General features: G+C 44.1%; 2 protein-coding genes across 2 annotated transcripts; one reads left to right on the top strand and one right to left on the bottom strand.

Annotated features, from left to right (window-relative positions):
• Nucleotides 1-10,249: 10,249 nt before the first annotated feature.
• Nucleotides 10,250-11,540, bottom strand: LOC108082716 (cilia- and flagella-associated protein 73). The gene is made up of 4 exons (XM_017178224.3): nt 11,314-11,540; nt 10,798-11,252; nt 10,455-10,742; nt 10,250-10,396 (listed from the first exon to the last, which is right to left on the bottom strand). The coding sequence occupies exons 1-4, from the start codon at nt 11,424-11,426 to the stop codon at nt 10,257-10,259; spliced, it is 996 nt and encodes a 331-aa protein (XP_017033713.1). The 5' UTR covers nt 11,427-11,540; the 3' UTR covers nt 10,250-10,256.
• A 400-nt stretch (nt 11,541-11,940) lies between these two features.
• LOC108082705 (cilia- and flagella-associated protein 73) lies at nt 11,941-13,346 on the top strand. The gene is made up of 4 exons (XM_017178213.3): nt 11,941-12,206; nt 12,270-12,724; nt 12,788-13,075; nt 13,135-13,346. Exons 1-4 carry the CDS (start codon nt 12,094-12,096, stop codon nt 13,278-13,280), a joined length of 1,002 nt encoding a protein of 333 aa, XP_017033702.1. The 5' UTR covers nt 11,941-12,093; the 3' UTR covers nt 13,281-13,346.
• Nucleotides 13,347-22,743: the final 9,397 nt, after the last annotated feature.

Below are 22,743 nucleotides of genomic sequence, written 5' to 3' on the forward strand. Positions count from 1 at the left end.
ACGGAATTATTTAAAGAAATTCAACTTGACACTAAAAAGCAAACTTTATTTCTTCTTACAAATTCAATATAAAAGTAAAAGGTTGTTTGCAGGATCAACAGAGTCAAATGGAGTCATCTGAAGTCATCATCATTTTTCCTTCTCCTCTGTTAAATAATAAGTAAACAGGGCCATGGGGATTTTGTTAATATAATAATAATATCAACGGTTTACTGTTCTAATCTAAAAAATCAAATCGTGTCCTTGGTGGCTTGCAATCAGATCCTGGGGCGCCATCAAATCGTTGCAACAACGTTGGGTTTAGCAGCTATCTTAAATGACTTATGTCAGACATATTCCGGCTTGGAGACTTTCAGGGGACCCACCCGCTCATTGCCAGCTGGCTGAGCAAGGACAAGGCCACGCACGCAGTTGGGCACCCAGAAGCCACCCACAGGCCAGCCCCTCATCAGTGGCAATGTGGCAACATTGTGCAGCTTTTTACCCCTCTCCGGAGACACTGACATTGCAATTCCGCCTGCCATTCTTTTTCAAGCACTTTCCTTCGAGGGACTGCAAGGGGAGCGTATTTCTCTTCCGGACCCGGACCCGGACCAGGACTAGCACCCGGGCCTGGGGCCCACTTGTAACCGTCGTTGTCGTCGTCGTCCTCGTTGCACGGCTGGCCGCCCATTGTCACTGCAACTTTTGTTGCAAGGCGCAGCGCTTTAATCTTAAACACGCCAGCGGAACGGAACACTCGAGCGTTGTCAAGTGGGGCTGCCCTGACTGCTTGGCTGCTTGACTGCGTGAATGCCAGCTGCCAGGAGCCGGGACCTACAAGTCAAGATCCTGATGGGCAGTGATGCCAGTTGCCAGTTTCATTTTCACAGAGAACTGAGTTAAAAGTCGACAGAAATTAAGCTTTTTAATGGAAATATAACATAAAATTATAAAAAATAAACTAAAGTATGTCCAGTTGTGGTAAATTCTACAGAATTTTTATTTCATTTATTCAATATTCTAGAATTCCATTTATAAGAGTTAGGTTATTCATTGGTAATGATCCTAAATGGAAAAACCTAAAAGAACATCTCTGCTGCTTCCTTCAACGCTGCGCCAGCAGTTGTCCTGGGCGCACGCAAAGTAGACAGTTGACTTGCAACCAGCTCTTGGCTCTGCCCCTCCTTATGTATCCCCCTCTCCGGTTGCTTCTGTGGGAGTGGGAGCGCTTAAAGCGCCGCCTGATTTCCATTTCATGCCACGCCCGCGCGCAAAAGCTGCTTAGGCATCCAAGTCGAATCCCCAAATCCTTTTTGCCATCCTCAAGTGTTTATCTATATCGCTTACTGGATTCGAATTTCTCCCAAGGCGGTTCAAATGAGATTGCCCTTGCAAAGGGTTTTTGTTATTTAATGCAAAATGTTTCAAGGGATTTCTTAAATAAAACGGGTAAATGCTTATATGCTTACCAATTAAATCCAGTTACTTTAAGGCGATTATTAAAATAAATAAAAAGAACTTAAGGGAAGTCCTTTGACAAATTTTTGCTGAAATCTCCTCCAAACCAGTCAAACTAGTTTTAATATGCTTTTTATAAACCTTGTTAATCCCATTACAAATCGGTAACTTAAAGATTTCCGTTCTGTTATTAAAATCCAAGTTGTTAAATTCCAAAGTCCGATGGACCACAAAGGGTATTCCGAACCAAGAATCCTAAGCACGACCCTTCTCCAATTTGTTTTGCACTTGGTCTTGTTGCCCTTTTTTGGCATGTGCGCATTTAATTGAAATTTCCAAAGTCGCCCATTTTTGGGGGCGATGGCGGCCACGCCCACTTTGTGAGCTATGCTACGCACTCGCTTTCTTCTTGGGCAAATTTTAATTAAAATGTTCGTAAAGCATTCACGTTTCCCGGCATTTTTTCCGATTGCTTCGTCGCCGCCAGTTTAAAGTGTGAAGTTCCGAGACAATTTTCCGGCTACTACTGGGTTTTCCATTCGCCGAGCTCCCCACCCCTTTCCGGGTGGGTGAAATATTTAACATGCAAATGAGTTTGGCTGTGCATAAAGTTTCGCTTTAAATGTGTTTATTTTAGTTGCCACGCCCACACCGCCCCGCCACCGCCGCCAGCGCCGCCGTTCGAGCGGCTCCAACGCATCGCTCGTTAAAAAGAGTTACAAAGTTGGTGAATATTTTAACACTTCTTCGCTGCGTTTTAACATTTATTTAGTCCGGGCCAGGATTGCCCTCTGCCGCCCTGGCCTATTGCCGGCTTTTAATGAGTTTTTCAATTTCAATGAGTTTGGTTCCGGTCCCTTTTCTGTCACTTCATTAGGTTACTCTCCGCAAACACCTTTGACTTGAATCCCGGCACTTGTCAGTGAAGGGCCGAAAATAAACAGGGCTAAAGGATACTCGATACTCTTGTACTTATTACATAACCTTTGACCTGGAGAGTTGATAAGAGAGACTTTGAAAGGTACTTTATTTAAATAATTCAAATGTGAACTGTTAGATACAAATACTTTATTCTCTTATAAGAAACCCAAATACATCCGATAATTTTATATAATTAAATTTAAGAAAGAGCCTATTAAAGCTACATCTATACTTTAGATTTTGTAGCGAGCAAATTTGTTCACTTAAAATTATCCCCTTACAGGATCTGCTTGTGCAAGCATGACCAACTTTAAAGAGACCTTAAAGCTACTTTTCAAGTTTTCTCCACGACTTTACCTGCCACTCGGCTTGTGTTTACTTAGCCTTAGATGGCGCCTCACCCAAGACATTCGGCCCCACTCCATCAGGAGCATCTGGAGTTGGAAACTTTTTGCATTAGCAGCTGCCACCGAAGCCCCTGCCACTCGATAAACTCTCTCTTTGTCTTTGCTGCACTGCTTGCTGCTCTCGGACCTGATTGCAACTGGTGTCTGTGGCATAATTGATTCGCTAACCACCGAAGACCGGGCTCTGGAGCTAGAGCTGTGGGCCGGCCGGTGGCTGGAGCTGGAGTGTTCCTGGCCATGTGTATTTTGCCACTAAACGTTTTGCTGACAAGCAGCCACTTGTCTGGCATCAGCTCTCCAGCAGCTCTCCTCATCGTGTTAGTCAATCAGTGACTTTTCTTTGGCAACAAATTCTCCAAATGAAAATGCAGCATCATTTATCAACATCAAAACGGCAAACGGCAGCACATTGGCCACATCAAGTGCACTTAAAAAAGAGAAGGTGTTAGCCGAGGATGTTTAGTTATAAGTTATAAGTTTTTAATAAGAAAAAGCTTTTCCCACATGTTTAATATGTTTAAATAAAAACTATTAATACAAAATGGACATACTTTTCCTTGGTAGCTATTGTGAATTATTTTATTATTTATAAGAAAGGGTATTCTAAACAAATGATTTCTTTCAGTGTACTCCGACGAAGACGAGCTAGAGCATGGCAGAGGAAGTGAATGGATCTCTTGCTTAATTTTGAAGTGGCAAAAGTTGAACACTCAGCACTGCACTACAAAGGAGCAGTAGGGTCTGGTCTGCACTAAAACTTGGCCTCAGATGCCACACCTTTTTCGCCGCAGACTTGGACTCATTAGAAGGCGCCGGTGCTCACATCAAGAGATTTGCATGCACTTCATTAGGCGCAGCTTCAGCAGACGCCCACACGGTTGTCACATCTCCGACCAGGCCGATCATCCATCCATGTCCTTCGGCCACGTCAATGACAATCCCGAAATTGCTGCTCCAGCTGCCTGTTTACTCAGAGCCCTCCCCCCTTCCATCCGTGCCATCCATCTCGGTGGGGCTAAGTCAACACAGACCGAGTGGAAATAAATTACAGACGACTTTGTCATGCTGTCCACTCTGCCAAGTCAGCCTTCTTGGACTTGGACTCCTACTCGCACTCCCTCGGCCGAACGTTTTGGCTAAATAATTGCAATTTTTATCAGAGAACGCAATAAACACCAGACAGTCGGGTAGAGTGGCCGAACTATCCACTCACTATCGTGGTTATAATACTCATCGTCATTGCCATCGGACAACATCAATGATGCTGTTGCTCCGGGGACTGGGGAAAGTTGTTGACCGGTCGCAGTCTACGATACTCTACAATGGGATACATTTTCTTTCTGAAGCTCATTCGTAATTTATTTTTATAAATTTATTCCATCTTCTAAATCTTGGTTTTATAGTGTGTATTGTATTGTAGTTTATCTTTCAGTTGTTTGGCTGTTAAATAACTTTTTTTAATGATAATAATATCTAAGACTTATTTTATCTAATCAATCCCACTTTCTAGTAAAAATTTCCCTAGTCTACTTTAATTTTAGGGTATTAAAAACTTCTTTAACCTCTAGGTTTGGTGAATTTCTGGTTTCGCATTTGGCAAACTTTCTTGGACAGACGTCTCGGCTCATATGCCTCGACACTTAATTGGATTTCTGCTAAAATTGCGTTTATTATTGTGGTCACTTTGCCAGTGTTTCCCTTGCCCCACGTCTCCCCGTCCGAGAGTGGCTCTTTACGAGGTGTGAAGGGGCCAATCATGTGTCCAAACTCCCAGTTTCCCCACTTAAGCCTGAGCAGTATCCAACTCCACCGATAAGTAGCTACTGGCCGGGCGGTAATTAAGTTTTTGGAATGCCCGGTCTATGCATAGCTTGTGGTCACTGCGGTCTGTGGCCCTCAGGGATCGAGGTGCGAGGTGTGGCTTAAAGCTACCTGAGTTAAAGGGGAAATCGAAGGGATGCGCAATTTGCTGGGCTGTCAGTCAGCCGAAAAATCTCATGTCAATTGCAGGACATAAATCACTAGATGCTGAATTGAGCAGATGTAAATTTGAGATCCTTTGGGGAGAGGAGCACGCGTATGTTTAGCCAGGTTGACTTACTGCCAAGGACCTTTGGGGTGCTCGACGTCGGTAAATGGCGACAATTTGTAAAGCGAGAGGCAGCTTGAATGGAAGCTCTGTAAATACTTGGCTCACATGTAAGGAGCTGGGCTGAGCAAGAAGGTACCTTTTATTTGCCTGACCCAGTTTGCTTACTTTCCTTTGAGAAGTCGACTAGATTACAGTTTTCTAGCCCGGCTGAATGGCGTTTTGATAGGTTCTAATGCAGCTATCTGGCAAACGCGATGCAGTCCACTTAGTGCCAGTTAGGCAGAGTGCAGTGCCCACTTTCACTGCCGCTTTAAGTCCCCCTCTGACCCTTCCAGCTCAGCTGGGGCTCTTGGGGCTCTATGCAAATCTCGGTCCTTGAGCCTGGACATTTCCAGTAGCTCAGATCCTCCCTTGGCACTCCACTGGCAGTGCCTCGGCTGCTGCCATAATACACTTGATATATACGAGTATTTTTGCATTCCACTCGACGCTGTTTCGTTTTGTGACAAAGTGTCAGGAAGGGTCGCCCGACATTCCGGCCATATCTGACTGAATTATATTAAAAATTACCGCCTCTGCTGGCACTCGTTGTGCCACTGAGGGCCCTCAGGATTTATGGCTTTGTGATTATTGCTTCACTTGTCTGGAGATAGAACAGAATCTGTCTCATAAATCCCACGTCACTTTGGATTGGTTTATCATCCGGGAGGGGTGCGGGTGGGTGTGGCCAGGAGAAGATTTAAGCCTGAGCAACTTCCGGTCTCCCGCTCCCACTGGTTACATATCCGCCATCGCCCCGCCACGGGCCGTACATTTATACAATTAAGCACTTAATTGTCTGACAGGCAAATTGCTTTGTCAATATTTTCACCAAGTCACCGACCCGACCCCCATTCCATCCATCTATGGGGCGAACCATCCCTATCGCACGCTCTTCTGACAGCCTCAAGTGGCGGACTTCATTACCCAAACCCAGACCCTGGAATCGGAGGAGCAAAACCATCAAAGAGGCTTTCAAGTTTGACCACAAGTGTTGTTGTTGATGTTACCTAAAAAGCTTCCTTTTTCCTGCCGGGCGGAGGGGTGCCGGCGTCTGACTCGTGTCACTTATAAACTTCACTTTAAGCCGTCAATATTTATAAATATTTACACGCCACGAATGGTGGCAGGATGGGCCAGGGGCCGGGGTGACTTGGCGCCCTGTGCTCCGGAGTGGCACTTGGTGGTGGATCTATGTATCTATTATATATCTATGTATCTTTGTATCTAGGAAGACTGAAGCTCTGTCAGGACCAGGACAAAATCTTAAGGCGAAGACAGGTGACTTTTGAGTGAGTTTAAGGGTTTATTTTAAAGTATTTTATGTGTAGAATTTAAGAGTTGGTCTTCTGGTAAAATGTAAGAAAAGCGTTCAAAGATTCTCTCGTAAAATAGTAGCTTTTTTTTAGTACCTATAAATACTCGTTTCCTTTATTGATTGAAATATTGGAAACATTGAATAGATAAATTAAAATGGTCCCCACATAATTCCGGTTCAGTTTTTATGCCTTCTAAGAAATATTCCCTGTAAAAAAAAGGGGACCCAACTGGTGGTTGGAACTGCCTAACCCACATCTGACAATCATTAGGCGTAATAAATTTCTGCTGTCATCCATCTTAAACCCTTTCCGTGAGACTACCCCGATGCCCCCACTCCTTGAGACCGGATAACAAAGGAAAACGATAAAAGACAAGAGTTCGCTCCTTAAAGGCTCGACTCGAGACCATAAATGTGCAACATAATTCTCGGGGCCCTCAATCCGAACGATATTTTTATGCAAATTGTAATCAAGGAGCAGAGGGCACACAATCAGCATCACACATGGACATATGCCGAGCTCAATTCGGCTCAATAAAAAGCGAACAAATGCCGCTTGGGTAAGTGTAAAATTTACAATTCCAATTCCGCATCCGTTTTCAATTTCCCAACAGTTGTGCCGAGAGTCTTTAAAGCGAACAATGGGTTGGAAAATTTTGAAGGCTTAACCGGGGGCCTGGCAACAACAATGGATCTGTCGGGACCCAGGGAACAATGCCGCAGATGTTTAACACGTATTTTGCTCAACTATTTAAGCTGTTGATTTCGACGCCCAATCAAACGAAATTAATAAATTTTCAATTCAATTGGAAGCGTAATCTTCGCCGGATTCCGGGGTAGTTTTCAGTGCCCCCTCTTAGACCAGACACTCGGATCTCTAATGAAGTCATTAAGGGTTGCTAGTGCCCGGGTCCTCCATCTTGGCATGTGTGGTTAACTTTTGGCAAACACAGAGGTCCATAAATGTTGTCGTTCCAGCCGGCAAATGAATAAATTATCAACTATGCGAGGTAAGAAAAGTCCTTCGGCCTCCGCTCTTTCGGGTAGTTGACTTCCCAGTGTGAGTGTGCTCTAATTGCAGCTCCTTGTCGTCGGGCCATTAGAACCCGGCACTAATGGCTCTCATTGAGGGGGTGGTGGTGCTGGGTGGGTGGCCCAGGGCGGTAGGCTGGCACGTTAAAGTTGGAAGAAGCCGCAGCGACATTAGCGCATAAAAAAGGCATTTGTAAGACATGAAAGGTACTCAGTCAAGGGAGCTGAGGGCAGCAGGTGGCTTCCTTTTTCCTTCCCACCAAGTCCGGTGACACAAAAATAAAAGTAAAAGACGGGCTGATGCAAATCAAGAATACCCTGTAAAAAAGAAATAATATATACGCAGAAGATATTATTTTTCTTTATGTTTATCTTAAATATAAGAAATATACTTACTTTCCATATTCTTGTATTTTTCGAAGCCTTCTCCCTAGCGTACATATCCTTTAGCTTGACTGCTTAAGCTCCGGGAGTCATCATAGCCCTGAACTCTATGGCAACGGGGTATAAAAAAGGAAGACAAATCAATGCAGGTGTCACAAATGTCAGACGACAGCTTTGGGGTCCATCCCTTGCCGGGAGGATATTAATGTCGCCAAGTGAATTGATGATGCCGATTGTTGTTGTCCCAGGGCATAAGCCGATTTGCCATCTTATCACAGGCCATGTCGCTCGACGACTTCGCCAGTAAATCCAGCTCCAGCTCCAGCTCCGACTCCAACTCCAATGCCAGCGATTCCGATTTCAATCTCTGAAGCAAGCTTTCATAATGGGCTTCCCCTCCGCCGATTGACAGGCATAATAAATCATGTGTTATAGTATTAATCAAGGAGCTGGCTTCTGGTTGCTCTTCCGACTGCCAGAGCCGCCCTTTGTTGTTGCGGTAATCGCTTGACATTTATTGCAGTTCTTAGACTTTAAAGCGCCTTCAACTTGCCGAGAAGGTGAGTGTGTTTTAATTGCGCCTATTTTATTTTGTCTGCCGGCTCTTCCAGCTTTGCAACCGTTTTGCCAGGCATTGTTTCTCTAATTGCCATTTGTCGCCAGTGTCCCATACAAGTGGCCAAGACCCGGCCTTCCCAACTGCGCCGTCTACCCAACACACAACTTTTCTGTCTGGCCGTCACATTAAGAACTTGTAAAGTTAAATTAAGTGTTTCGTCTAGTAAGCAGGAAAAAAGCAAATGGCAACAAAAGCGCCAAGAAACTGCACAACTTTCGAAAGGGATAATTGGAGCGGCGGAAAGGTAATTCAGAGTTCGGTTCGGCAGGATGGAGCCTCCAATGTCCTTCCTCAAGACAGAGAAATATTTATATATCCATAGTAAATAGTTTTCTTATTTAAATATTTATTCCATTTAAATATAAAATGGTTTATATTTTGTAAAAATAAATTAAGTTAATTATCTGCAACTAAAATTCGAAACAATTCGTTCGTGTCCTGCTATTACCTAGTTGGCATTGCTGGCCATATTATTTAATTCGCAGACAGTTAATTGTAATGCAATTAAGGGATTAGCCGAGAATGCCATTAGGCTTTATTGTAACCATGGATATGACGCCATAGACTGGGTACTCAGCTGAATAAATTCCGAGTAATGGCATCTCCAGCTGCTTTCTCCCAATGATTTCTTTCATCTCAAAAGCTCTTTGGCCCGAAATAACTCAGACCACGGAAGAAGAGATAGAATGCATTTTTCAATTATTTAAATGACAGGCTACAAATCTTAAGTGTTTACACGATTTGCACGAGAGGCAGCAGCTCCGATGAGCAACTTAATGTGATTGCCGGGCCCATTGATGAGGCTGGAGGACCACAAAACCGATGGCCGAAGTACAAAAAAACCCTCCGGGGCCCGGACAACTTGTGGGATGTCCTCACGGTCCATTTAAATAAACCAAATGTTGACTTTGCCCCGAACTACATAGTTCGATTTCTTTGGCTCCGCCGTCTCTCTTTTTTATTTCCTTGAAAATAAATGTCCTTGCATTTTATTTTGCTTTCCATTTGATTTGATTTTTAGCCTAGGTCTATCTGTAGCATCGAGTGTCCTGCCGGGAGCCCTGGGAGTTCCTCTTCCAGCTGATATCAGCAAAAATCGCAAATCAAATAAAGCAAATTGAATAAGAGACAAGGGCCACGCCTCTTCCGGCGATTGGGCGTTAAGTGGGCGTCCTCGACTGGGCGTGGGCGTGGCCCTACGGTTGCACAGTACAAAATTAGTTGCTAGTTCCTTTCGGCCAGCGTTGTTGTAAATGCGAGGACAGAAATCAAAATGTTCGCATAAAAGAATTATCTGTGCTTAAGTTAGATTATCCCTGGGCCATAGCATCCAATTGGCAATTGAATGGAAAGATGTCGCAGATTCGATTTGCCAACTTTATTTTCCTGCCCATCGCTTGCTCCCCTTCCCTTTGTCCCTTCGTTGATTTGAAGTTCGAGTGCCACTTAAAAAGTTTTCCAGCCCCAGTGTATCTCGGTCTCCCTGCCCCATGCATTTACTTTTTATCGAATTTCATTTGATTTTCTTTAGGGCTTAGGCACCAACAAAGCCACACACGCTCACATATGTTGGTCGTTTTTTTTGGGGGGCTCTCAAGGTTTTAGGGTTAGACAACTGTTATGGCGGCCATAAGGCAGAAGGTGGGGCCGAAGCCCATTAAAGTTGTTGCGGGGTGGAGCTACGAAGCTACTTAGCTTCGATGGGACTGCTCTTGCAGCCCGATAAAGCCCATACACAGACTAGCCCATAAATCAGGAGATATATTTGATCGAAGTCACATTCCTCTCATCGGGATGTTTTTTAAGAGGCATTAAATTGAAGAAACAAGATTTAGTTCCTTAAATAGTTTCTGCACCATAAGCAGAAGTGTCCTTAGAAGTGTAAACCTTATATATCCCAAAGGCAAACACAAGTTCTTAGCTTAGAGCATCTCTAGCATTTTACTCATGCTTTAATAACAAGTGTAAAAGTATGTATGTATATTGAAACTATATTTGCTGTGACTAGCAAATCTGTCCCGAGTCAAGTTTATCGCTCTTGCCGGACTCGACCTCCCGGAGGACTGAAGAGAGCAGATCGATTTCGCGCATTATAAAGCTCATGATGCGGTCGATCTCGTAGCTGTGGAGGCTGGGAGACACATCTAAGCCGAAATATTATCAATTTAGTTCTAAATATTGTTACCTAATTGCGGAACTCACCTCGACGCTTGCAGAGAATGCGGTACAAGACCAGGATGGCGTCAAACATTCGATCCTTGTCCAGGGTGTAGTTCGAGGGGGCGTCCTTGCAGGCGGTGAGGGCCTTCTCCCACTTGAGGCACGTGGCACGCGATTGGACATATGAGCGCTCCAGCCGGGCCAGATCGTTTTTTAAGCCCAGGACGGTCAGAGCCGCCTCGCTAGTTATTTGGACCATGCGCTGCCGCATTTTTTCGATTTCATTGAGCTTCTGGCTCTTCAGTTCATGAATCTCTACCTGAGCGAGCACTTAATAAAGGGAATGTATATGTAGATTAGTTCCTTAATGCTTTAGCCAACTTACTCAGGGCGTCGCAACGATCTATGCAGTCCTTCGGCGAAACGAATATGTCCGAAACCTTAACCACTTCATCTAGGACCTGCTCGTATGGCTGGAACTCGGCCACCGTCGCCTTAAGGGCATTCCGAAAGGTGCTCAGCTCGCCGATGGAGGTCTTGAAGTCATCGATCGAGGAGCTGAGCTCCTCATGATGAACGGTCTCCTCGCGAATGCACTTATCGGCACTGCGCTTCTTGTCCGCGCAATCCTTGATGAATCCGTTGACCTCGACGAAACGTTTGCGCAGTCGTTCCTGGATCTTGTTCATCTTGCGGATGCGGTGCACATTCATCGCCGTCTGCCGCTTGGCGTCCTTCAGCAGCTGGCCCTGCAGCTGCTTCATCGCTTCGTATTCCCGCAAATTGGCAATGTAAAGCATTTCAATGGACTCGCCGGCAGAGTCCCAGTTGGGCGGTTTCCTAGAGGCAGCACACGAGGTTGGATTAGGGATAGAGGAAGCTGTGTGTTCTCTAAACGTACACGAAAAACTGATCTTGCTGCCGCGAGACACGATAGTCATCGATGGCCCCCTCAGGGCTAAGATCAAGGTCCCCGATCACATCGGTCTTAAAGGTTGGCCTATGACGCGGCATCTTGGCTCAAAGAAAAAAGTTACTTGTAGAAATAAATATATAGGTATATATTTTTGGGAATATATATTTCGTAGCAAATGTTGTGTTAGCGAGGCTCAGGGTTATACTGAAAGTATACAGGTAGATTCTTTAGACAGCAAGTGCTGTGTTTGCTATAATTTTGTATTTTTGAATACTTTTTTTTATGAAGTCTTGCAGGACTGGTGTTTAAATCAGCCTAGGATAATATGGTAAATATATATTAGCAAATTAAATAAAGAATATATAGTAGTGCCAATGTAAATATTAAAAGTAATTATGAATATTTTTTTAATGCAATTGGAATTGTTTAAAAAATACACATACATCCAAAACATAATGCAGGTAATATATATAATAATAGTACAAGGAAACTCCCCCTGTCGCTGCTTTTCCTCGCTTAGCAACCTTCACCAAGGAAATTAACCGTGGTCTTGGCAACCATTGTTTTCTTTTATGTCACCCAAATAAAAATCATGTTTCAAGTAGGTCTTGGTTAATTTTATTACAAAACCGTAACACATTCCCAAACGTTAACACAAAACACACCCAGCTACACGAGACACAACACCCCGCGGTAAAAAAGAAAAAAAACTACACATACTAATCCTTATACTAGAAGTTACTGCTGCCGACGAAGGGGTCCAAGATGCCGCGTGTAAAACCCACCAAAAAGCTCGATGTCCTGGGAAATCTGGACCTGCGGCCAGAGGAGGCGGTGGGGGACTATCTCTGCTCGAAGCAGCAGGACAAGTTCTTTGTGTAAGCAAATACAAGTCACTTAAGTGTAACCAAAATATAACAAACTAATCCTTGCCCTTGCAGAATTCCTCCCAACTCTGATTCCGCGGGAGATTCCATCGAGCTCATTTTCGTCAACAATCTGCGCGAGAACGAAGCAATGCTCAAGTTGCAGGACGAGATGCTGGCCAGCGCCAAGAGGCAGTCCAAGGTTAACCATAGCAGGGTGCGGAACATGTACAAGATCCAGGAGCGGTTGCGGCGGCGCTTCATCGAGGTGAACAGCTTCATCAAGGACTGCGCGGACAAGAAGCGAGCCGCCGAGAAGACAGCCCAGGGCGAGACGCTCTACCACAAGGAACTGGGCGAGGGCATTGAGAGCTTCAAGGACTCGATCAGCGAGCTTAAAGCCTTTCGAGAGGCTCTTAAGGCCACCGTCCATGAGTTCCAGCCGTACGAGAAGGTTCTCGATGAGGTGGTAAAGGTCTCTGACATATTCGTCTCGCCAAAGGACTGCATGGACCGCTGCGACGCATTAAGTAAGCCATCCATCGCCTATGAGATTGCCTCTGATCTTTGTAAGCTGATCCTTTCTTTCGCAGTGCTGGCCCAAGTGGAAATCAGTCAGTTGGAGCAGCAGAAACTGAATGAGATCGAGAACATGCGACAACGCATGGTGCAAATCACGAATGAAGCCGCCCTGACAGTCCTGGGACTCAAAAACGATCTGGCCAAGCTCGAGCGATCGTACAACGAGTCCCGTGTGCAGTGCCTCAAATGGGAGAAGATCCTGGCCAACAGCAAGGACGCCATTACCAACGGTGCAATGGACAAGGACCGAACCCTGGATGGCATAAATCACTTGTACAGGATTCTCTGCCGCCGAAGAGGTGAGTCCATAAAATGATGCCGTATTTTCAAGGATTATCATTGACTTTAACGATACTAGATGTTCCTGGATGGGGCCGCGGATGTGTGGAAGGAAAATTGGATATTATTAAGAACGAAGTGGATATACTATTCGGAGTCTTGGAGCAGATCCAATCGATGGATGGGAAGGGTAAACAGAATGAGGCCTCACAGGATATGTGTTAGTAGATCGAATAAATTCAAAGTAGTTTATAGATCGAAGAAAAATATTAAAATATCAATTTAATCAAATATCTTTCTTTAAAACATTATCATAAAGTCGAAAATATACTGGTCTTTCTGTCGTTTTAAGAAGTGGTTATTTACTCCCTTGTTGTAATGGTGCTCCTTTGGGATGCACCCCCTCACTTGGCCCTGTGTTTTTCAATGTCTACAGCTTGCAGCTATTATAAATTGTTCTACGCTCCTCGCATTCGCTTGTTAATACCACTTTCTAATTGCTTTTACCTCATAAATCTTGCTCCCCAACTTGGCCAGTGCTTTGGTCCGCTCTGCAGTCGTCATAAGTCACCAAATTGTCGGACACTCAAGACAAATGTGACGCTGGCTTATTTAATTAGAGAGCTGCAGACGGAGCGCTTAAAGAGCGGTATTTAACGGCCAGAGTCTGTGCATCAATTGGACATTTAGCGCTAACTGCGCCAACTCCGCTTGACGGCTTTTTAATTACGTCAGGCCAGGAAAATGTCCTCCCTGCCACTTCTCTGCATGACAATTAGCCGGTCTACAAAAAAACTCTGCTGACAATTGGCAATTTCTTTCTATTTTTCACAGTAAAAAACTTTTTTAATTACCCCGAAAAGCGACACTGACAAAAAAACTACGGTAAACCATTCTGCTGGCGGCTCTGATTTTCAATTACTTATTGACAGCAGACTCGATCCGTCGCTTAAACTGTCCAACACTTGACATGACCTCCGCTTCAGGCGAAGAGTATCGGGTTCACACTTTTGCTCTGTTGGTATTAAATGCTTTTATTTTTTTGTACTTCCATAGTTTTTACATAAAATTTATAAAAAACAATTTAATTATAATTTTGTAGTTTAATTTGTTAAAATACTTGGCAAAAAATGTATATTTAATTAGGAAAACTAATGGACGCCAATTATCGGCATGACAAAAGCCAGACGACCAAAAATAAACTTAAATATTTCCCAAAACATGCGATCTGGATGATAATTCTTGGCCCCCAACCCTTCCGGGCCTTGACATCTTTATGTTATGTCGACTTCTGGTCGTGTTTTGATTCCCGTCCTCCAAAGACATTTCCGCTCTGGCTGCCTTCGGGCCGGTTTTGGGGCACCGAAAAGGTGTTGGAACTCCGCCGAGGTGATGTATGAAAACATTTTAATTAATGCTGACAGCTGGAAATGTCGCGGCCACCTTTTGTTGTGTAAATTTCATCGACTCGAGGCGTTGGTCTCTATAATTATGATTGGATTTCGTTGCACGTTCCCCGCTCTATTTTCCCCGCATTTCTATTTTCAATTTGCCTTTGAGCAGCACGTCGGTGAATTAATCCGCTTAGCCCTCGCATATCCCCGTGGGGCTCGCCAGACTAGACAACCACCAGACCTGGATCCAAGCCCAAGACCTATGAATCAGGTCTGGGGAACGGGGCGAGACCTCGCCAGACGCTTGACCAGACGGTTAAGCCCTAATCCCCAATAGTTGTTGCCCCTCAGACCTTACTAGGGTTTCCACTCGGCTATTCCTCCTTCAGGTGTCAAGGCGAATAAATGGTCTGCCCGGGAGCTGGGACTCCACTTGGCTGGCAAAGCTAATTAATGGGTTCAATTGTTCGCTAAAAGCATAGAAAAAAGAGTTGAGATAGGGATTAATTACTGATTATTCAAAAAATGTGCTGGGGAAAAGCGAGCGAACAACAAATCATCGGACAAATTATGGTAAATAAATCTCAGCCAGATAACCGCGATCAAAAACTACTACACAAAAGGATGATAAACCAACAGACAATATTTAAATTATGTGAGAAGAGATAACCACTTTTATTAATAGTTTTGTGATTACAAATTATACATTAATAATATTCGATAATTTTAAAAAAGTTAAGATATCAGCAAACTGTTTCAAATTAATCATTATAATTAATAGTTTGCATTAAGCCAAATAAAAAGAGAAACAGTGCTTAAACTTTATTTTATTACTAAATTTACATTTCCAATTTCAACTACTCCATAGGTTATCGACATTTCCCCACTAAATAATTCTCAGTAAAAGATAATGCATGACCAAATAGAGGTTCTCTGGATGGAAATCACCTCAATGCCAGCCAAAACTATTGACCCTGGCCACGTCACGAACCTTTGCTTAGCCCGCCGGCCAGAATATGTGAACTGCTCCCGACCAGTCGGGACGACAACAGGAGCTGCAACAATTTTCATTGTAATAACAATATATAACACACAAATTTGAATAACAAATTAACTCGCACACACACAAACACACTTGACCGATGAGTGACATTCGGGAAGTCTTTGAGTCCAGTCCTTCTGTGTGGCGTGCGACTTGAAATTGCCATCCGCCTTGGACTCCTGGCCGTACATGCCATATAATTGAATGCCCGCAGGACACACGGACACATTTGTGTGTGTGCGCCGTACACAATATAGGAGTAATAGCCACAAAATATTTGCTCATGTGGCCCAGACTAGACCGGACCGGACCGGACCGAGCAGACCGAACAGACCAGACCAGACCGGAGTTAGAGGCCGGCCCAAACAGCTTTCGGCCAACAGCCAAATGTGACTTTGCAGCGTCAACGTCGATGTTGCATAAACCAACACACCGACGATGGCGCTGCCAATTTTGTGGCTTACTATATATATCCTATCCCCCGTCCCGCCGACTTGATTGAATATTTCAAGCTATGCATCTTTAATAATGCGCCACGATGACGCTGCCCCCGGGCCTGTTAGTGGCACCGTCCATGCAAACGCAAGGCCAAACGCAAATGCAAATGTGCAAAATGCAAAGTGCACAGTAGCCGTCGTCACCATGTGGAGGATGTAATTTGGGCGTTTTTTCCTCTTCCTACACTAAACAGACGGACGTCCAAGTCCGGGACACGGCAGCCGGGAGTCGTGAGCGGAGAGCAGGGATCTCGGTGTCCCAAGCTAGAAACGCCTTCTAATCAAACGCGCCTTGACTTTTATTTTCTACGTGCTAGCCATACTCTGGCTCGGGGTAATGACATTTAAGGAAACACGCTTAGTTAAAGTCTTATAAGAATATTTACTTAAATATTTGCACATATCAAACCTCTAATTAAAGCTTTAATTAACCCCCAAAAGTTTGTTGAAATATTCCTTTCCCTAATTCTGATAAATTGTTGCTTTATTATCTTTAGGTTTCAGTTAATAAATTTAACATCCATCTGACTTTTGCTAGGGTATCTGTTAGCTTATCTTTAGCGGTTACTTTCTTGCCGCCCAAGAAAAACTTTAAAATTTGAATTGAGCCCTGGTCTCGGTTTGGTTTTCCTTTTCGGTTTCGGTCTGGCAACATCTAATTGAATCCGACCACATCAAGATGAAGTTCGTCTTTGGCGACAGTTTTGTTTGGGGTTTCTGACTCCAGTCATCCCTTCTGCCCCTCCCTGAGCCCTTTGGGTCCATCCACTTTGTGTGTGTTTAGTTGACCGCAGTCAAAAATAGCTTTGAAAAAGTTTTGCTGGAAGAGTCTCGCCTGCGGAAGAGCTCCTCCCTGGCCCAGCCAGATGATTCAGTGTCGGGGAGATTTTCGGTTGCTGGCATCTTTGTCAAAGTCAAAAGTTTGTCATAGTTCAAGTTAATGTTCTGTGACTTTTCGCAGTTTTCTTTTCGCCCAGGCAAATGAACCATGTTTCGGATGATGTATTGATGTATTGCCAACAGAGAAGTAAAGACAAACTTTTAATAAGTTTGTCAATCGCTGGCATAGATTGCATAATGGCCAAAGAAAACTTTTTCTGGCTAATAGAAAACCCTTTTAGAGTTCAAGACCATTCTACGAGGGATGAGTAGCACCCTTATCTCAGGTCAGATTATGGCGTTAATTAAAATGTTGCACTACTGCAGCGGCTAATGCCGAGTTATAAGAGCCCCCCCATTGCGTATACGTCCTGTTGCAGACGTCAGCCAATCAGCTTAGTGTGGCTCAGCTCGGACAACTGCCACGGCTCCATCTCAGCGCTCCAACAATGGGTGAATTTAATTAAGCCTCTGCTTTATTTTGTTCACACTAGCCTAGGTGAGCGAGCGCCGTGAGACGCATTACCCATACGCACTGTGGTCCGGCCATTGTAGCCTCACCCTTAGTGGGACTAACCACAGGAAATTAATTTGGTGCCTGTGCATTTTATTCACAGCCAAATGCGCTGAGGGGTGAGCTAGCTCAGACAGCACGCCCTAATCCCGGATGGAGAAGAGCCAGCCAGGCACGAAGGTGGCTCAAGTCGGTGACCGGGTTCACTAGGAAAAGGGATCAGGGAAAAAAGGGAATTTTTTAAACTAAAGTCCTGCACTTATACCTTAATAAATTTATAACAGTCGTGGTCCCCCTAATCTGCAATTATATTAGTAATTAAATTGGTCTTCTCTTCATTGCTTTTTGTATTAAATCTTAATATGAAATTTAATCTGGCTTAATTTTTTAACCGATCTTAAAATTTGTAGCAAAATAAAGTGCCAAAATTAGGGGAATTCATTAAAATAGATTAGGTAATTAGCCTCATTTGAGATCAAGGCTTATTGAGCAGATTGGCTATTAAGCAGCAATTAGTCACACGACCTCTTCCACTGGCACTTCTGATTGAGCTGGTGGGCGTGGCAATCAAAATTACACCCTGTCAATATTATCGACACGCATTATAAGCCTCCCCGCCACCTGCCACCTGCCTCAACCCACGTGCCCACTGCCGTGGCACTTGAGAAGCCGTGTGGCATTGCTGGTGATATCCTGCTGACACTTTAGACAGGCCACAAGCCCAGCGACTTTGATGTGGGCGCAAGGACGAGGGGAGGAGAGAGGAAGGACAGTGGTGTGTGGCCGGCCAAAGGTGTGTGTCCAGCAGCGGAAGCTGTGCATAATTGGAAATAGTTCGGAGGGCGAACAGCCGGGGGCCATTAAGTAGCTTACTCCGAGCTGTGGCTGTGCCGGCTGCGGCTGTCCTGGATAATTGGCCAGCAGCTCGGATACGTTTAAGTACCTGAAATTGCCTGATCACACAGTGAATCAAACTTAAGAGGGTATTCATGGAAATGGGGTAGAGCTACTGCTCCACTTTAATATTCCGCATTGACCACTTTAATATTCTCGCATTAAGTAAAAGTTGTGGAGCCCCCATCTCCTCCCCACTCGGCAGAGCAATGGTGGCAAAAAGTTTGCTGGCGTTGGCTCATAAATTTCAAATTTTGAACCATGAACATAAGTTTGGAGTTTTCCCAGTTTTCCGAACCAAAAAGAAAACTCTGCAAATACACAAATCGCAAAACTCATTACCGTAATTAGACAGGGGGCTGGACAGCAGTGGGCGGAGGCTAAAAATTTATGTGGAGCGGACTAAGTGCCTCTGCGGCTGATGGAGCATTTGAATTTTCAATATTTCGAATTGATTTCTGTTTCCCGCCAACAAGCGCTATCATTTAGGCCAATTTGCTGTGGCTGCCGGTGGGTGGGTGCCGAGAGGGATATATATGTGGATATTGCTTATCAACTGTCAGTTGCATTTCGCTCTTCTAGGTCAGTGAGCTTAAATGGGATTGCTAATTGAGTGGAAGGTGGTCTGGGCAACAGGAAGTGAGCCCGTCCCTGCAGCTAGCCCGCCAGCCAGGACACCCCGCACTTTGTAAACACTTCATAAATAATTTGTTGATAAATTTGCCGCTGTTGTTGGTGTCGTGTTGTCGGACATGTTGTGAAATACGGCAATAAGTGCATTGACAATGGCAGCGTAATTATGAATTTTACATCGATAAAAATTGCATTTAAATTCATTAATTTTCGCCGCAATAATAGTTGGCACTCATTATATATATTGTTCATTATTGTGCCTGTCGCTCGCTGTAATGCAGCAGTTGTTAAGTCCTTTAATTCGATTTTCAACAACTGACACTTACAGGCCATTTATTTTCGCAATTTAAGTGCCTGCTTGACCGACCCAGATTGGGTCATCGAACTCTGATTGCGCATTGACACCGTTTCGAAGCCGCAAAGTTTTCACGTTAAATTGGGCTCTTCTATGCGATTCTCACTGTTAGGAGTCTCCCGTATCCTTCCAGCTTCTGTTAGCTGTGTGCGTGCATTTTCCATTTTCCGTCTTCCATTATGTTCATTTGGAATCTGTGTGTATAAGGCAGAAAACCGCAACCACGCCTCCTTTTCGCAGCCAGCGCCTTTGTACTTTTGTATCTGCATGGGGTATATGTGTATAAATGTACGTAGTATATGTGGGAATGAGCCGGTCTCTTTTGTCTGAGGCAACCGCATTGAAATTAACTTTAGTGCCATTTAAAGTTATGCGCTTCATAAATTTGCAACAACAGTTTCAATTAAAATGCGGCCATCATAAAAAGGAAATGCTGTCGGCTCATATTGCTCCTGCAAATGCAATACAGTTGTTGTAGCTGCTGCTCCTGTTGTTGTCCTAGTGGCTGGTTGTAGTTCCTTTATAGAGAGACGAACAAAAGGCGCAGCATCCGACCGCACGGTCAATAATGCAAAAACCCAGAGACGTGGACAAGAGGAACTCCGAGCAAGGGATAGTTTTTAATTAAAATATAATTTGTTGCTTATTTCTTAGGTATTTGTCAATAAAGCATCCTGATGTAAATAGACTTTTATTACTTCAATTTAAATGTAATACAGGAATATTGTTAAATATTCTGTTCAGTAATAACTTCTCGGCCCACTGTACTATTTATGTACTTAAAAGTAACGTTTTTTATTTGGTATTATCCTGGCAACAATTGAAATTCCCCCATTTTGGAGCCTTTTAACCACGCCTCTGGAGACCAACGTCCGCCCTGTTCACAGATGGCTCGTTTGCATGGGCTGCTCGTCCGGTTATCTGGCGTCCCGACCACATCCACGTCCACCGCGTCAGGCGGCCATCAGCATCAACATAATTTGAATGCAATGCTTTTAATTGCAAACTTGCATTAATTATGATTGAACAATTTTAAAATGCAACTGCGCATACAAAAGACATTTCTGTTTTTCCGCCTTTCTCCCATGCTGTGAATTTGCGGTTGCTCCGGCTCCGCGGGGAATGGACCGAATGGAGGAGCGTTGCCAGCCTTTGTCTGCCTTATCTATTCCACGCCAGGACTTCAAAGCAGCTTGGGGCGACGTGCCGTGAATGTTCCCCCAGCTCCTTGGCACTTTGCTGTTCCTGGCTGCTTATCGCGAATGAAATTTCATAGGCTCACCTTGGCATTGCCCCGCGGCGTTTGGGATCGATAAGAGGCAATTTTCGGAGGCTCTGCCCCAGTTAGGTGACGGCGTCAAATTTATCGAATTTTTTATATATTGACGGTAAATTGCTGGAGCCCGAGCGAGTGAAAGTTTTTGCGCCCACGAAATTATGAAAGTTTTCTGCTAACGATGGAAAACCGTTGAGTTGCCTTTTCCTTGAAGAGGAAACTTTAAAAGATGGCTTTAAGGGCTCTCAAATACTGCTATTAAGTTTTTCCTGCTTAATGAAATTACCTGCCACTCTATACGACCAATCAGTAGCAACAGCCAGTGTCGATGCTTCCACTGTTTAAATATTTGGTGTTAATTAATTGTGTAAATTTACTTATAAAATTAAAAATCTCGGCTTCTGTCCGTACTATGTTTTTAACAATTACCACTGACTGTGTTTCCTTATATTTTTCATTTGGTTTCCATTTAATTGGGCCTTCTGGCCAAGAAATTCATTTTGAATCATTGCCCAGGCCAGGGAATATGATATTCGAATCGATTCGAATGGATTCGGTGGCAAAAATTGAATTTACAGTTAATCAGACACGGCCACAAATGCGTTATAAGCAAATACAAGCAGACAACTTAAAAAAAAAAAGAGCAAATGGCTAACGAATCCAATGGCCTGGAGCGATGTTGGCTTCCCATTACACACGTGCGTTTTTATTTCCGTTCCGTTTTTACCTCAGCTGGCGCCATTTTTTTGCCTACCCACCCGCCATCCAGGGATCATAATTGTTGAATTCACCGTTGACGATGCCTCCTATAAAATAAATCAAGGATAATGCCGAACGGAATTAAAAATTAAACGAAGTGCGCCATTTACGGCTCCCGTTTTTTGTTCTCCTCCGCAGCATCATCCGCGGCCGCAGTCAGTAACAGATCCCGATGACGATGACGATGGCGATGGCGGTCCGCGTAGTCCACCGGCATCCATCCATATTGCATATCGTGTGTGCATAGCCGATTTTTATAGACGCTTTTTATTGCGCATTTTCCATTGATGTTGAAATTTTCGCCAGTTTTTCCTTATACCGCCAGCAGCCGGGTCCTCTTTTTTGCCTCGATGCTCGCTGATTTTATTTGAATGAAAATTGGCGAATTGTACGAGTATGATAGACGTTGTCTGCGATTGGGCGTGGCATGCGGGCGTGGCGTATGCGTAATATTTTACAGCGCGGCAGCGGGAGGACCTCTTAATCCCCCCCATTCAAGTGGGCAGGCGGCGGCGGGGGGCTGGCTGATTGGAGGAGGCGTGGGGTGAGGTCGTTTGCTTGGCTGCACATCTGTTCAAGTAGCTGATTATGTTTGGAGGGCAAACATTGTAAGCTTTAAGAACTTTAATAGCTTAAGAAACTCAATGTGAAGTAAAGAGAGTCCTGGAAATAGGAATTTCATAAAAGAAAATGAAGAAACTTGGTCAATTTAAGCCTGGAAATGAGTTGCAATCTATTTTCACTTATTATATTTAGTTATTAAACCCAAAATTCGAAGGGTTCAAAGTAGGGCTCTGATTAAATTACGGAAGCAAAGTCCAATAAATTTTGCACACAACCCTACAGAATATTACTGCTCTGAAAATCCGTATTTTTCCCAAGTTATAAAATCAGAATATTTGTCCCTGGTAGCAGAAAGAAAAATTGGTCATTGTGAGCCAACAAATAACTTAAAGGACTCCCAAACACATCCTCGGCAGAATCAGACCCCAGACCCTGCTTTCAGGCAGCCTCATTTATGTCAAATGACCCTCATTATTTTGTCTTATTACCAAAATAAATTGAGTTTTAGCCCCTCCCCAAGGCGGGCCTGGCATGCGGCGTGGCATGCGGGCGTGGCGTATGCGTAATATTTTACAGCGCGGCAGCGGGAGGACCTCTTAATCCCCCCCATTCAAGTGGGCAGGCGGCGGCGGGGGGCTGGCTGATTGGAGGAGGCGTGGGGTGAGGTCGTTTGCTTGGCTGCACATCTGTTCAAGTAGCTGATTATGTTTGGAGGGCAAACATTGTAAGCTTTAAGAACTTTAATAGCTTAAGAAACTCAATGTGAAGTAAAGAGAGTCCTGGAAATAGGAATTTCATAAAAGAAAATGAAGAAACTTGGTCAATTTAAGCCTGGAAATGAGTTGCAATCTATTTTCACTTATTATATTTAGTTATTAAAC

This window comes from Drosophila kikkawai, chromosome 2L (assembly GCF_030179895.1).
Source record: "Drosophila kikkawai strain 14028-0561.14 chromosome 2L, DkikHiC1v2, whole genome shotgun sequence".
Classification (NCBI taxonomy): Eukaryota; Metazoa; Arthropoda; class Insecta; order Diptera; family Drosophilidae; genus Drosophila; species Drosophila kikkawai.